General features: G+C 40.3%; 1 protein-coding gene across 1 annotated transcript in view; it reads right to left on the minus strand.

The window, feature by feature from the left end:
* Kdm3b (lysine demethylase 3B) overlaps positions 1-15,495 on the minus strand; it is a 76,723-nt gene that overhangs the window by 50,131 nt on the left and 11,097 nt on the right. The window contains exons 2-5 of the mRNA XM_090331446.1: positions 11,424-11,591; positions 8,286-8,399; positions 4,683-4,788; positions 944-1,068 (exon numbers count right to left, since the gene is read on the minus strand). Of these exons, the coding sequence (XP_090187572.1) occupies positions 944-1,068; positions 4,683-4,788; positions 8,286-8,399; positions 11,424-11,591 (513 nt within the window). The remainder of the gene's footprint in view (positions 1-943; positions 1,069-4,682; positions 4,789-8,285; positions 8,400-11,423; positions 11,592-15,495) is intronic.

Consider the following 15,495-nt stretch of genomic DNA (forward strand, 5'->3'; position numbering starts at 1 on the left):
CCCACTTCCAGTTTTCTAGAAGTTAATTGGAGATGAGAGTCTCAGGTCCCTTTGTGCCCGAACTGACTTTGAACCTTGATCCTCAGACTGCAGCCTCCTGAGTAGCTAGGATTATAGGCGTGAGCCACCACGCTGGCTCTCTGAATAATTTCTATTTGACATAGTTTTTAAAATTTTTTATTATTATACAAGTGATATACAGAGGAGTTCAGTTACATAAATCAGATAATGAAAACATTTCTTTTGGGATAATGTCACTCTTTCCCCTACTCTCTCCCAGTTTTTCCCTCCTATCCACACCTACAAGTTATATAGTTCATTTTCAACATAGTGTCTAGTAAGTACCACTGCTATAATTGTTCACCCTTTGCTCCCTCCCTCCATGCTCTCCCTTACCATCCCAAAGACAGATAAACAACAAAAGACAAAAAGAAAACAAAAACAACAATGAACAAAAAACTTTGTTTGGGGCCAGAAGCATGGCCTAGAGGTAGAGTGCTTGCCTAACATGCATGACACCCTGGGTTCAATTGCTCAGTGCCACATGTACAGAAAAAGCTGCAAGTAGTGCTGTGGTTCAACTGGTAAAGCACTAGCCTTGAAAAAGCCCAAGAATGGGAACAGGACAGCACCTAGTTCCAGACTTCAAGCCCCATGACTGAAAAAAAAAAAAAAAAAAGTAGCATAGAGTGGAAAAACTCAAGAACAGGGCCCAGGCCCTGAGTTCAAGCCCTAGCACTGGCAAAAAATAGAAAAAATAAAAAACTTTGTTTCCATTTCCTGGAGTTCATTTAGATCAATATTTTATATGATCAAATGCATATAGGTATTGCATAAAGTAAATAAAGCAGGATAGAACCCAAGTCTTACAAGTACTGAAGAGCTTTCTCTACACGATGCTCAGTAAAAAGATATATGGATTTTAAACTGAGTAGAGCCTTACCTCAGTTATAGATACCTCCATAAGACGGGTGATCGAATCCTGATGGCTTACTACACCATAGATCCAACATTCTTCACCCTCTGGCTGATATATTTTGACCCTGTGACCTTGAACACTGTAGGGACCTACAGAAGGGATCAATCAGTTGAATATTTTGGATTAAGCTAAGTTTATAATCAATTCTAAAAGTAGAAGACAAACTATATAATGCAAACATATGACACTTGGTATACAGAGCTGAATTAAGGAGAAATTCTAGTTTTACCATACTCTGAACTTTAAGAAAAAAATCATTTTTCCCACCAGGAGCGGTGGCTCACGCCTGTAATCCTAGCTACTCAGGAGACTGAGATCTGAGGATCAAGGTTCAAAGGGAGCCTGGGCACAAAAGGACCTGAGACCCTTATCTCCAATTAACCTCTAGAAAATGGGAAGGGGGCTTGGCTCAAAGGTAAGGTGGTAGCCTTGAACTGAAGAGCTCAGGAACAGAGCCCAGACCCAGAGTTCAAGCCCCTTGACCCACAAAAAAAAATCATTTTTCCCCATTAATCTATAAATTCTTCATCTAATTGAGAATTCCTTAGAAACACCCAAGCCCCCAATTCCATCTCTTCTTCAGCATATAAGAAAACTTATAATTCAAAACTACATGAAGCAACAGATATAGACATTAAGTTGGAAATGATCTATACAGCTTTGCAGGGAGGAAGTTGGGAGGGGAAAAACTGGGAGAAAATGAAAGATAGGGTAGCACTGTTCAAAGGTAATATATTCATTACTTGACTTATGTAACTGCAATCTCTCTATTTATCACCTTTATAATATTCTTTTTTTCCAGTCATAGGGCTTTGAACTCAGGGCCTGGGCACTGTCCTTGGACATATTTTGCTCAAGGCTAGCACTCTGCCACTTGAGCCACAGCATTACTTTGTAGTGCCAAGATTGTCCCATGTTCTGGGAATGACCCCATCCCCCCTTGTTCAGGGCCCATGTACTTGAACCTCAGGTGGCAACAACTAGATGCTCAGTGGTTAGACACCTGAGCTCTGATTCGACTAGTGGTTTGAGTTACCAAATAGCCAATCAGGTGATTGTAACCATGGAATTCCCCTATAAAAGCTGTGTAAAATCCTTGTTCAGGGGCTGGGAGTTTGGCCTAGTGGTAGAGTGCTTGCCTAGCATGCACGAAGACCCTGGTTTGATTCTTCGGTACCACATACATAGAAAAAAGCTGGAAATGGTGCTGATGCTCAAGTGGTAGAGCTCTAGCCTTGAGAAAGTCCAAGGATCAAGCCCAGGACTGGCAAAAAAAAAAGGGGGGGTATAAATAAATGAATAAATAATAAGTAAGTAAAAGTTGGTTTTAAAACCTATATGAAGTATGGAAATATATTCTCAGGACTGGGTATGTTCATAGAAAAAGTAGGAGGCTACAAAGTTTAATGTGATGTTATATTAAATGATCATAGGATTATATTTGACCATTAAACTTCTGCTATCTGATTTTCAGTAACAGTGGGTAGAGTTCAATTTATGAGATTAAAAAAAATTTTTTTTTCCAGTCCTGGGGCTTGAACTCAGGGCCTAAACACTGTCCTTGGGCTTTCCTCAAGGTTAGCACTCTACCACCTGAGCCACAGTACCACTCCTGGCTTTTTCCATGTACTGAGGAATTGAACCTGGGTCTTCGTGCATGCTAGGCAAGCACTCTACCACTAGGCCAAACTTTAGGCCCCAATTTATGAGATTTTAAAAATCTCTCTACAAGTAATAATCTGAACAAATGTATCATCTTTCTTCATAGGAACACAGAGGGTAAAAGGTAATATTTATCAACACATATTACCCTACAGCTTCAGTTGCCGTTTCTTTCACAAAGGCCAGTTGCTTCTTCAATGTATTATATATTGTATATTTGAATGTATTGTATATTTGAAGCTATATAGCTAAAGCATTACTAATATTAGATGATTCTCTTAGAGCTACAATTAGGTTTCTGAAGCGTTTCTACATACACTCACATAGACTTTTCCTCACATTGTGGCCACTCAAATTGCATCTCTGATGCCAATTTTTCCTTCATATTCTTTCTTCCTCTATACTATTAGTTTATCAACTATAACTTTAGCTGGGCATAATGGATCATGCCTGGAATCCCAGCTACTTGAGAGGTAGAGATCAGGGGATTATGGTTTGGGGAGTAACCCAGGCAAACAATGGTTCGTGAGATGGCACCAGCATGCACCCATAATTCCAGAAAGCAGAGAAGCACAAATAGAGGACTGTAGTTCAGATCAGGCTGGAGAATAAATGAGATCCTACGTAAAAAATAACCAACACAAATAGGGCTGGAAAGTGGACCAAGTGGTAGAATACCTGCCTAGCAAGTGTAAGACCTGTAGTTCAATCCCTAATATGGCCAAAAATATCCTGGACTATCCCCAATAGTTTTTCTACCTTTACCTATTTAGATCTGACAACAGAGAAAAACTAATAATTTTTTAACCCCAGTGCTAGGGATTGAATCTGGTGTTTAGGCGAGCATTCTACTACTGACCTATACCCATAGGTCCTTTCCTCCTTCCCTCATCCCTCCTTCCCCCTTTTCTCTTCTTCTGGTTCTTTTTTTTTTTTTTTTTTTTTTTGCCAGTCCTGGGCTTGAGCTCAGTATCCATAGTGCCTTAATAACAGGGTACTCCCTAGTACATTTTTTTTTTATTTATTTATTTATTTATTTATTTATTTATTTATTTATATTTTTGTGGGTCATGGGGCTTGAACTTGGCCTGGGCGTTATCCCTGAGCTCTTAGCTCATGACTACTGCCCTACCTTAAAGCCAAGCCTCACTTCCCATTTTCTTTTTAGGGGTTAATTGGAAATAAAAGTCTCAGGTCCTTTGGTGCCTGGGCTGGCTTTAAACCTTGATCTTAAGATCTCAGCCTCCTTGAGTAGCTAGGATTACAGGTGCGAGGCAACAGCACCCAACCTCAGTACAAGTTTAAGAAATGAAAACAATAATAACAGCAAAACTAAACTCACAATAAAACTGTGTGTTACAAAATGTGGAATGAAGGAAAAATAATGGTCTACTTGAGATTCTATTTCTTTATTTTGAAGATCAAGCTAACTGAAGACATTCAGGACTCCGCTCACAAAAAGGTAAGAACAAATGCTTAAAGTTTGCTGGGTACAGTGTCTTATGCCTGTAATCCTAGCTACTCAGGAGGCTGAGATCTGAGGATCAAGGTTCAAAGCCAGCCGGGTAGAAAAGGACCTGAGATTCTTTTTTTTTTTTTTTTGCCAGTCCTGGGCTTCGGCTCAGGGCCTGAGCACTGTCCTTGGACTTTCTCAAGGCTAGAGCTCTACCACTTGAGCCTCAGCACCACTTCCGGCTTTTTTCTATGTATGTGGTACCGAGGAATCGAACCCGGGTCTTCATGCATGCTAGGCAAGCACTTTAACCACTAGGCCAAACTCCCGGCCCCGGACCTGAGATTCTTATTTTCAGTTAACCTCTAGAAAACCTAGAAAATGGGAATGGGGCTTGGCTCAAGGGTAAGCCAGCAGCCTTGAGCTGAAGAGCTCAGGGACAGCGCCCAGGCCAAGTTCAAGCCCCATGACCCTCCAAAAACAAATGAACAAACAAACAAAAAAAAACCTAGATGGTGTCCTATTCTATCATTCAATATGACTGTAGACTTGATGAAGATTTCAGGTCCAAAGACTATTTGTTCTTACCTCGGCTGAATATCTCTTGTAGCTTTTGGTCACTGATCAAAGCATTAACTGTTTCTCTCAGTGCAGCATGTTCTAAAAGGATCTGGTTTTGGCTATCTGTTCCCATCTGGTAAAGATAAAAGAAGAGAACAACTAATATTAAAATGAATAGCATCAAATATTCTGAACTCAGACGACAAATGCTGACGGGGTTGTAGAGAAAGAGGAACCCTACTGCACTGCTGGTGGGAATGTAAACTAGTTCAGCCACTTTGGAAGGCAGTTTGGAGGTTTCTTTAAAAAATGAAAATAGGGCCAGGAGTTTGGCCTAGTGGTAGAGTGCTTGCCTAGCATGCACAAAGACCCGGGTTCAATTCCTGAGTACCACATACATACAAAAAGCTGGAAATGGTGATGTGGCTCAAGTTATAGAGCTCTAGCCTTGAGAAAACCCAAGGACAGTGCTCAGGCCCTGAGTTCAAGCCTCAGAATCGGTAAAAGAAAAAAAAAAAAGAAAATAGACCTTTCCTACGATCCTGCCATATCACTCCTGGGCATCTACCCTGAGCATCATAACCCAGGATATGATAAGGACACCTGCTCAGCCATGTTCATCTCTGTACTATTCACAATAGCCAAGTGATGGAAACAACCCAGATGCCCTACTGAAGACGAATGGATACAAAAAATGTGATATATATACAGATATATATACATACATACATACATACATACATACATACATATAATGAAATTCTACATAGCCAACAGACAAGATAAAATAATGGCATTCGCTGGGAAGTGGATGAAATTAGAGCAAATCATTTTACGTGAGATAAGTCAAGACCAAAGGAATAAAAGGTGCACCGCATCCTTAATATGTGGATATTAGATCCAAATAGTATGACAGCGATGACTCAACATTTGGGTACCCAAAGTTATGGACACGGTGTTGGAGATACAAGCATAAATACACAGAAATAAAAATCTATGATGGGGGGGAGGGAAACGGGTACCAAGACATGTGAAAGGGTATCAATGTATGTGAATTAATGCACCTTCTATCTGGCAAATATCATGTAACCCTTTTACTAATTACAATAAAAAAAAATAAAAATAAAAATAATAAAAAAAAGAAATGTTAAAAAGAAATCTATGATGGGCTACATACTCTATAGACATAATGTTTCATTACATATATTAATATGTATCTATGACATATAAACTCTCAGCTTAATTTTAATTAGGTTCTAAAATCTATGTGCCAGTGATTGTATACAGAGATCCCCTTCTTAAATACTTGTTTAACATAACATTTGAAATATTATGTAAAAATCAATGTTAATAAAATCTTAAAAAAAATGAATGGCATCAGATAGGCTCTGATAGATCATGTTTATAATCCTAGCTACTCGGGAAGTTAAAAATCTGAAGACTGTGGTTCAAAGCCAGCTCTATAGGAAAGTCTATGGGACTACGCTCTGCAATTAACCACCAAAAAGCCAGAAATGGAGTTGAGGCACAGTATCAGCCTTGTGCAAAAAAGCTAAGGGGCAGCACCCACACCCTGAGTTAAAGTCCTAATACTGGCACACACACACACAAAAAAAAAAATGGCATCAACATCTGTAGAACTCTAGTCTTACAAGTTTCTTTGCAAAAATGAAATGCTAGCACAGCTAAATTTGAGGAATATTAAACCCTCCTGCATACAACAACATATTACAGATCTGTGATGTCATAGAGAACAAGAAACAAACTTGTGCAGCTTTTCTTTTTCTTTTTCTCCCCGATTTTTGTTGGTTGTAGGACTTGAACTCAGGGCTTGAGTGCTGTCCCTGAGCTCTTGGCTAGCACTCTACCACTTTGAGTCTCAGTTCTACTTCTGGTTTTGTGGTGGATAGCTGGAAGTCTCAAGGAGACTTTCAGTCCAGGCTGGCTTCAAACCATGATCCTCACCCCACCTGAGTAGTTTAGATTACAGGTGTGCGCCATTGTCACCCAGCTTATTTGACTAACAAATTTTTGCTTATTTTAATATTTATTGAGCACTTATTGTGTGCCATCTCATATAAATACTAAAGATAAAATAAAACAAGGCTGCCTAGTGACAAAGGAAGAAAGGAAGATATAGCAAAAGAAATAATTAATCTCTTATAAAATATAACTTGAAAATACTATTCTCAGGCTGGGAGCGTGGCCTAGTAGTAGAGTGCTCGCCTAGCATGCATGAAGCTCTGGGTTCGACTGCTCAGTACCACATACACAGAAAAAGCCAGAAGTGGTGCTGTGGTTCAAAGGAGTAGAGCTCTATCTTTGAGAAAGCCCAAGGATAGTGTCGAGGCACAGAGTTCAAGCCCTGGGAAGGGAAGGGAAGGGAAGGGAGGAAGGAAAGAAAGAAGAAAGAAAGAAAGAGAGAGAGAGAGAGAGAGAGAGAGAGAGAGAGAGAGAGAGAGAGAGAGAGAGAGAGAGAGAGAGGAAAGAGAGAAAATACTATTCTCAATAATGAGAATAAAACTAGTCTTTAATTTCTATATTCTGTACTTAGTGCAGAAAATGTTTCTCTTTTTCTATTTTTACCTATTTAACTACCTATTTTAATGGTTAAACTATAATAAATCCTTGTTAAGACTTTCAAAACACCTCTATAATTCTTAGAAGTCTCTGTCTCTCTGTGTGTGTCTCTCTTTTATGGTGTCAGTATTGGGGCAAGCTCAAGGCCTCAAGCTCTCATTCGATTCTTCCTCAAGGCTAGTACTCTATCACTTGAATCCCACCTCTATTTCTGGCTTTCTGCTGGTTAATTGTTGATGAGTTTCACAGACTTTTCTGCCCCTGCTGGCTTTCTGTCCCAAGATCCTCAGATCTCAGCCTCCTGAGTAGCTAGGATTATAGACTTGGGCCACCAGCACTCAAAGAAGGTTCTCAGTTTAATTTTAATTTTTGCCAGTCCTGAACTAAGGGCCTGGGTACTGTCCTTGAGCACTTTTGCTCAAGGCTAGTGCTCTGCCACTTGAGCAACAGCACCACTTTCAGCTTTTTCTGTGAATGTGGTACCAAGGAAAAGAACCCAGGGCTTCATGCATTCTAGGCAAGCGCACTAGGCCACACACCTAGGAAGACTTGCCATCCGACAGCAATCCTTACAAGCAAAAATAGTATCTTTCTGGAATTTCAGAACTACAACTGACATACTAGTTTGTTTAAACCACTCACTCCTTTCCTTTACAACTAGCGACATACCTAAACTCAATAATTCATGTTTCTGGGCCAACACTCTTTCCAGTTTACCTGTCACTGAGGTAATGATAAATGTCTCAGAGTCAAATAACAGCTATCTCAGAGAAGTTACCTTTCTGAAGGGACCCTCAGAACTGTGGTCTTAAGTATTAACTGACTTTAGATTGGAATAGGGATACATGAGAAAAAAAAAAAAAAAGAAAAAGAAAAAAAGAAGCTTCAATCAAATGCACTTTTCAAGGAAGCAAAGACACTGTAAAACACAGTAAGAAATTTACTGAAGAAATATTTTTTTAATGGGGGAGGAATAAATACTCGTATTTATACCAACAAAGAAATTAGCAAGCAGAAATTTAACAGGCTGAAGGTACAAGTATGAAATACCTGGAACAGGTGCAATCCATTAGCATCTGACAGGAAACGAAGCTCTCGATCCAAAAGGTATTCTACTGGCACCACATTACCCAAACCCACTTTGTCGACTAAGGGAGTGAAAGTCTGTGAAGTACAGTAACAAGAAATTGATTAAAACTTGGGGGAAAAAAAAAGGTAACAATTCAATCAATCTCTAGGTTCAGGGAAGGTGACTATTTCTAAATATCTTTCATCCCTATCAATACAGATAAGCTAACAAATGAGTCCCTTGAAACAATTTTTTTTTTTTGCCAGCCCTGAGGCTTGACTCTGGGCCTGGGCACTGTCTTTGAACACTTTTTGCTCAAGGCTGGTGCTCTTGGGGTACTGAGGAATTGAACTCGGTCTCTGTGCATGTTAGGCAAGCACTTTACCACTAAGCTATGCTCCTGGCCCCCTTGAAACATTTTTAATTCAACATTTGCCCCTCAAACAATTATAGGAAGGAAATTAAACAGAAAGTCTGTTCAATACTTTTTTTTATGGCCTAAAAGGACAGGTGGAAATGAGAAATTCTTCATTTTTCCTAGGGATGTGATTCATCTTGTCAGACTTCAAGAAGGCAAAATCAGCTACACTTTACTACTCTGAAAATTTCAGGGTATTTTTTTAATCACTGATATAAACTAAACATGCACAGACTTCTCTCTCTCTTTTAGAGGGACTATGTAGTCCCACCTGACCTCAAACCTGTAATTCTTGTGCCTTGGACTTTCAAATATTCCAAATGCTAGGATTATAAACACATGCCACCATGACCAACTTGTTACAGACTATTTCATGGTCTGTAAAAGAAATGGAAGTTACTGTTTCCATTTGTAAACGCTGCTTTAATAGTTTAGAAAATAGACTTAACAAATGAGGGTGGTGGGGAGTGTGGTCTAGTGGTAGAGTGCCTGCCTAGCATTCATGAAGCCCTGGGTTCAATTCCTTGGTACCACATACACAGAAAATGTCAGAAGTGGTGCTGTGGCTCAAGTGGTAAAGTGCTAGCCCTGAGAAAGCTCAAGATAGCGCTCTGGTCCTGAGTTCAAGCCAAAAAAAAAGGCGGGGGGACTGGGAATGTGGCTTAATCATAGAATGCTTGCCAAGCATTCGTGAAGCCCTGGGTTCTATTCCTCAGTACCACATAAACAGGGAAAAAAAAAAGCCACAAGTGGCACTGTGGCTCAAGTGGTAGAGTGCTAGCTCAATAACACACCCCCTACACACTCACAGAAAAAAGGGCAGTTTGAATATTACTTATTTAATAGCTGAATTTTTGTAATTAGTTGACAAGAGGATAGAGTGTTTTAAAAATTAACATTTGTATAAGAATTTTGCTAACAGGACAGACAGAAACAAATGTATTTTCTCAATATTAAGTTTTGTTTTGTTTTGTTAGTCCTTGAACTCTGGGCCTGGGCTCAGTTCCTGAGCTTCTTTTGCTGAAGGTTAGTGACTTACCTCTTAAACCACAGCACTACTTCTAACTTTTTCTAGGTAGTTTATTGGAGACAAGAGTCTCATGGACTTTCTTGCCCCATCTGGCTTTGTGGCTTCTGGGTAGCTAGATTTCAAGCACGAACCATAGGTACCTAGATCTAAGTTTTATTATTATTTTTGTGTGCTAATTTTAGGAATTGAACTCAGTGCCTCCCATTTTGTTGTTATTGTTATTGTTGTTGTTGTTGGTGGTGGTGGTGGTCATGGGCTTGAATTCAGGGCCTGGCTATTGTCCCTGAGCTCTTTTGCTCAAGGCTGACACTACTACTTTAAGCTACAGTATCACTTCCAGTTTTCTGGTATTTAAAAGAGTTTCATGGATTTTCCTGCCTGGGCTCACTTTGAACTGTTATCCTCAGATCTCAGCCTCCTGAAAAGGTAGAATAACAAGTGTGAACCACCAGCAACCAGCAGGGCCTCAAACTTTTGCTTCGCTAATTTTTTCAAGGTGACTTCAGCTTTATGCTGATCACCTGAAGTTAAAGAGTCTCTCAGATGTGGCTACCTAGGTTGGCTTTGACCTCGATCCTTAAATCTCAGTCTCCCGAGTAGCTAGAATTACAGATGTGACCACCTGTACCTGGTTAGTCATAAATTTTATAACACCTTTATCTCACCTCACAGAACAAAGCTTGATTTTAAAAAAGCTTTGAAGTTTACACTGTTTTAGAACCTTGCTATAAGAAAAGATTAAAAGTGAAAATTTTCCTTAGAGATAAAAGAAGTATCAAATATTACCAAATATAAAAAGTTTTGGAAAACAGGAGAAAAGTACTCTTAATTTTTTCTTTAGTAACTTCAGGATAAATATGTTTCGCATATGATTTCTGCAGGTTCTGAAGAACTAGTTACTGGGCAATTACTACAGTTATAATAAAACAGAATTCAAATAGCTTCCCACCCAATAAAAGCCACTTTATGAATTCAATGTATGTGCTGCAAAATTAAGAAAAGTGAGAGAAAGGGTGGGTTGGAAGGGATGACTGAGAATGTTGAAAAAGGTGGAATTGCACTGTATTTATAAACTGCTTTGTTAAATGGCAATTCCTTTGTATAACTACTTAAAGACAATAATAATAACAATAATAAATTAATTAAATAAAAGCCACTTGAAGAGTGGGATATAGTTTCACAATATTCTATTAGAGGGCTGAGAGTTTGGCTTAGTGATTGAGTACTTGCCTAGCATGCATGTAACACCTGGGTTCGATTTCTAGAAAAACCTGGAAGTGATGCTGTAGCTCAAATAGTAGAGCTCTAACCTTGAGAAAGCCCAAAGACAGTGCTCAGGTCTTGAGTTCAAGCCCCAGGTCTGGCAAAAAAAAAAAAAAAAAAGATTTTGGGTTCCATCCCCAGCACTAATAAAAGAAAAAGAGAGCCAGGAGTTTGGCCTAGTGCTAGTGTGCTAGCCTAGTATGCATGAAGCCCTCAGTTCCATTCCCCAGAACCACATACACAGAAAAAGCCGAAAATGGTGCTGTGGCTCAAGTGGCAGAGTGCTAGCCTTGAGCACTTCAAGCCCTTGGACTGGCAAACAAACAAAAGAAAGAAAGAGAGGAAGGGGGGAAGGGAGGAAGGGAGGGAGGCAGGGAGGGAGGGAGGCAGGGAGGCAGGACTACTCACCAGAGCTGGCCACTGTGCATTTGAAACTCGAGTGCCTTGCAGAAGGACTGGGTCTTTCCGTGGTGCCCATACAAGTGACCCTTCCAGGAGAAGCACAATAACTTCTTCAGCATGAACTTTAACCCAAGAGTGTTGCTTCCAGTTACAACCATCAAATTCTACAAAGATCTGTAAAAAAGAGATTAAAAGCAATTTGGAAGGGAGATATCACAGAGTGACACATAAAAATAACCCCCCAGGTTATAAATAGCTAGGGAAAAATCGACTAACTTATCATAAATTCTTTTTTCTGTGTATGTGGTACCAAGGAATTGAATTCTTTTAAAGGATGCTAATGAAAATGGGTCTTATTTGAAAACCAGAAAGTGGGTCTCAGCCTCACTCTGAAAAAGGGGAACAGAATTAAGGGAGTGGGAATTATCCGGTTATTCAGTAATGTTCAGTTGCAGCCCTACTGAAATCACACACACTAGGTAGAGGATAAGCACAATGGTACATAGGTATGGTTCTAGCTACTTGGGAGGCTGGGGCAGAAAAATCACTTGACCCCAGGAGTTCAGTATCAGCCCCCCCCTCCCTCCATCACTCCCTCCCTCCTTCCCTCTCTCTCTCTCATCAGTCATAGGGCTTGAACTCAGGGCCTGAGCACTGTCTTTGGACATTTTTGCTCAAGGCTAGTGCTCTACCACTTAAGCCACAGCTCCACTTCTGGGTTTTTCTGAGTATGTGGTACCGAGGAATCGAACCCAGGGCGTTCTGCATGCTAGGCAAGCACTCTACCACTAGGCTACGCTCCTGGCCCAAAACCTTATCTCTTTAAAAACAAAACAAAACTGGGGGTTATCTAGTTATCAACTTCAGATTACTAACATCAATTTCTGCTAAAAGATTTAACATGGGGTTCACAGGATGGGAGAGTAGGAAGGAGTTCTTACATGGTTTTTAGCGGGAGTAAAAGCAGGACACACATGCAGTAATGCCCACATTCAAAGGCTCACTCAGGAGGACCATAAGTTCGAGGCAAGCCTGAGTTTATATAGCAAGACCCTGTCTTAGCTGGGAACTAACTGGCAGCTCATTTCCCTAATTCTAACTATTCACGAAGCTGAGATATGAGAATCAAGTTCAAAGTCAGTCAGGGCAACAGTCCCAGAGATTTTTTTTTTTTTTCGCCAGTGCTGGGCTTGAGCTCAGGGCCTGAGCACTGTCCTTGGACTTTCTCAAGGCTAGAGCTCTACCACTTGAGCCTCAGCACCACTTCCGGCTTTTTTCTATGTATGTGGCACCAAGGAATCGAACCCAGGTCTTCGTGCATGCTAGTCAAGCACTTTAACCACTAGGCCAAACTCCCGGCCAGTCCCAGAGATTTTTAGCTTCAACCACCAAAAAGTGGAGTGCAGAGCACTAGCCTTGAACAAAAAAGCTAATTCAGTACACAGGCCCTGAATTAAAGTCCCAGTACCCCCCCCCACACACACACACATTAAACATGGCAATAAGCAGGGCCAGTGGTGCACACCAGTAAACCTAGCTACTCAGGAGGCTGAGATATGAGGATCAAGGTTCAAAGTCAGCCTGGACACAAAAGGATTTGAGATTCTTATCTCCAATTAACCTCTAGAAAACAGGAAGTAGGGATTGGCTCAGGGCAGGGTGGTAGCCTTGAGCTGAAGAGCTCTGGCACAGTTCAAGCTCCATGACCCACAAAAGAAAAAAAGAAAAAGACTGTGAAACTCATCTCCAATTAACCACTAGAAAACTGGAAGTGGCACTGAGGCTCCGGGGGTAGGGCAGTAGCCCAGGCCCAGAGTCGAAGCACCAAGACCAACAAAAAACAAAAACAAAAAAACATTGAGGCTGGGAGCGTCACCTAATGGTAGTGTTTGTCTAGTACACACGAAGCCCTGGGTTTGATTCCCAGGAACCACATACATGCAAAAAGCTGGAAGTAGCACCACATACATGCAAAAAGCTGGAAGTAGCGCTGTGGCTCAAGTGGCAGGGTGCTAGCCTTACTCAAGGCTAGCATCCAAGGACAGTGCCCAGGCCCTGAGTTCAAGCCCCAGGACTAGCCAAAGAGAGAGAGAGAGAGAGAGAGAGAGAGAGAGAGAGAGAGAGAGAGAGAGAGAGAGAGAGAGAGAGAGAGAGACAGAATTGAAAAATGACTTGGTTTTGAACCAGACTAGGAGAAATGGAGCCCATAAAAAGACAAACTGTGTTAGAGAGAGGCCCAAAAATAGAGATATAAAGGGTGACCAAATGCAGCAATGATACTCATTGGACACTATGTTGAAAATGAACTATATAACTTGTGGGGGGGTGGGGAAGAAGTGACATTGTCCAAAAAGAAATGTACTCATTACCTGACTTATGTAACCCATCTATACATCACCTTTATGAAAACAATTTGAAAAACAAATAAAAAAATCAGCCAAGTGGCCAGGAGTTTGACCTAGTGGTAGAGTGCTCGCCTAGCATGCATGAAGCCCTGGGTTCAACTTGCTGTACCACATACAGAGAAAAAGCCAGAAGTGGTGCTGTGGCTCAAGTGGCAGAGAGCTAGCCTTGAGCAAAATCCAACGACAGTGCCCAGGCCCTGAATTCAAGCACAAAAAAAAAAAAAAAAAGGCTAAGCAAGAGTGTGAGGACCACAGTTCAAGCTCTAGAACTGACATACATATATATATACAAGAGATTAAAAAACATGATAAAGTTATGATTGTAAGAGAATAAAGGAAATGAAAATTAATAGAAATCCCAAGGTTCCTAACTTTTTAAATTTTCCTACCTATATTCTAAAACAAAATATGAACTGTTACAAATGGTTTTACAAAATTATAAGTTATGGCAGTGAAAGTGGCGAATAATACATGTCTAGAACACTGATACTTTCTTTTTATTTTTTCTTTTTATTGTTAATCATGGGACAAACTCTGGGCCTGGGTGGTGTCCCTGAGCTCTTCAGCTCAAGGCTACTGTCCTATCCCTTGAGCCACAGAGCCACTTCCAAGAACACTGATATTTTCAAAAGTAAATAGTTTTTTTCTTTACAATTCCTTAGATTTTTCAAGAGATAGCTGTAAAACAAATATCCACATTCTCAATACATATACTTTCTTTTTCAAGTATTATATTTCAAAAATTACATTCAGAGGCCAGGGTGTGTCTAGTGGTAGAGTGCTTGCCTAGCATGCACAAAGCCCTGGGTTCAGTTCCTTGGTACCACATACACAGAAAAAAGCCAGAAATGTTGCTCAAATGGTAGAACACTAGCCTTGAGAAAGCTCAAGGACAGTGCCCAGGCCCTGATTTCAAGCCCTTGGACTGGCAAAAAAAAAAAAAAAATTACCATATCCATTTTTTAAATTACAATGCATCATGATATCACCTTTTCCATAATTCTCCTTCAACACATAGAATTTCTAAGAAACTAAATTAAATTTACTGTAGTTTGGAATAACAGTGAAGCCTAATAAAAACTTAAACATAGCCAGGTGCTAGTATTTTATGCCTATAATCCTACATATTCAAGAAGCTAAGATTTGATATAGCTGTTCTGAAGATAGCCTAGCAGGAGCATATGTGAGACTATGACCCTCAATTAACCACCCAAAAAAGCAAGAAGTGGAGCTGTCACTCAAGTGGCAAAGCATTTGCCCTGAGCCAAAAAAATTCAGGAACATCATCTAGGTCTTAAGTTCAAGCCCCATAAAAGTGGAAAAGAGGGCCTGGAGTTTGGCCTAGTGGTACAGTGCTTGCCTACCATGTACTAAGAACCAGGTTCGATTCCTTGATGCTATATACATGGGAAAAAAAGCCAGAAATAGTGTTATGGCTCAAGTGGTAAAGCTCTAGCCTTGAGAAAACCCAAGGATGGTACCTGTACAGGCTGTAAAATCACAAAGATCAAGATATGCTTCCCAACTCCTTTCACTGCTTAGCTCTGTGTAAAATTACTTTAGCCTGTTTAAGCCTCACTTCCTTTGTCTATAAATAGGGACAATAAGAACCTCAAAGGATTGCCTCTAGGATTACTTAAAATAATAAAATCTCTAGCAGAAAAATGGCTCCT

The sequence above is a fragment of the Megascapheus bottae genome, chromosome 4 (assembly GCF_031878675.1).
Source record: "Megascapheus bottae isolate mThoBot1 chromosome 4, mThoBot2.hap1, whole genome shotgun sequence".
NCBI lineage: Eukaryota > Metazoa > Chordata > Mammalia > Rodentia > Geomyidae > Megascapheus > Megascapheus bottae.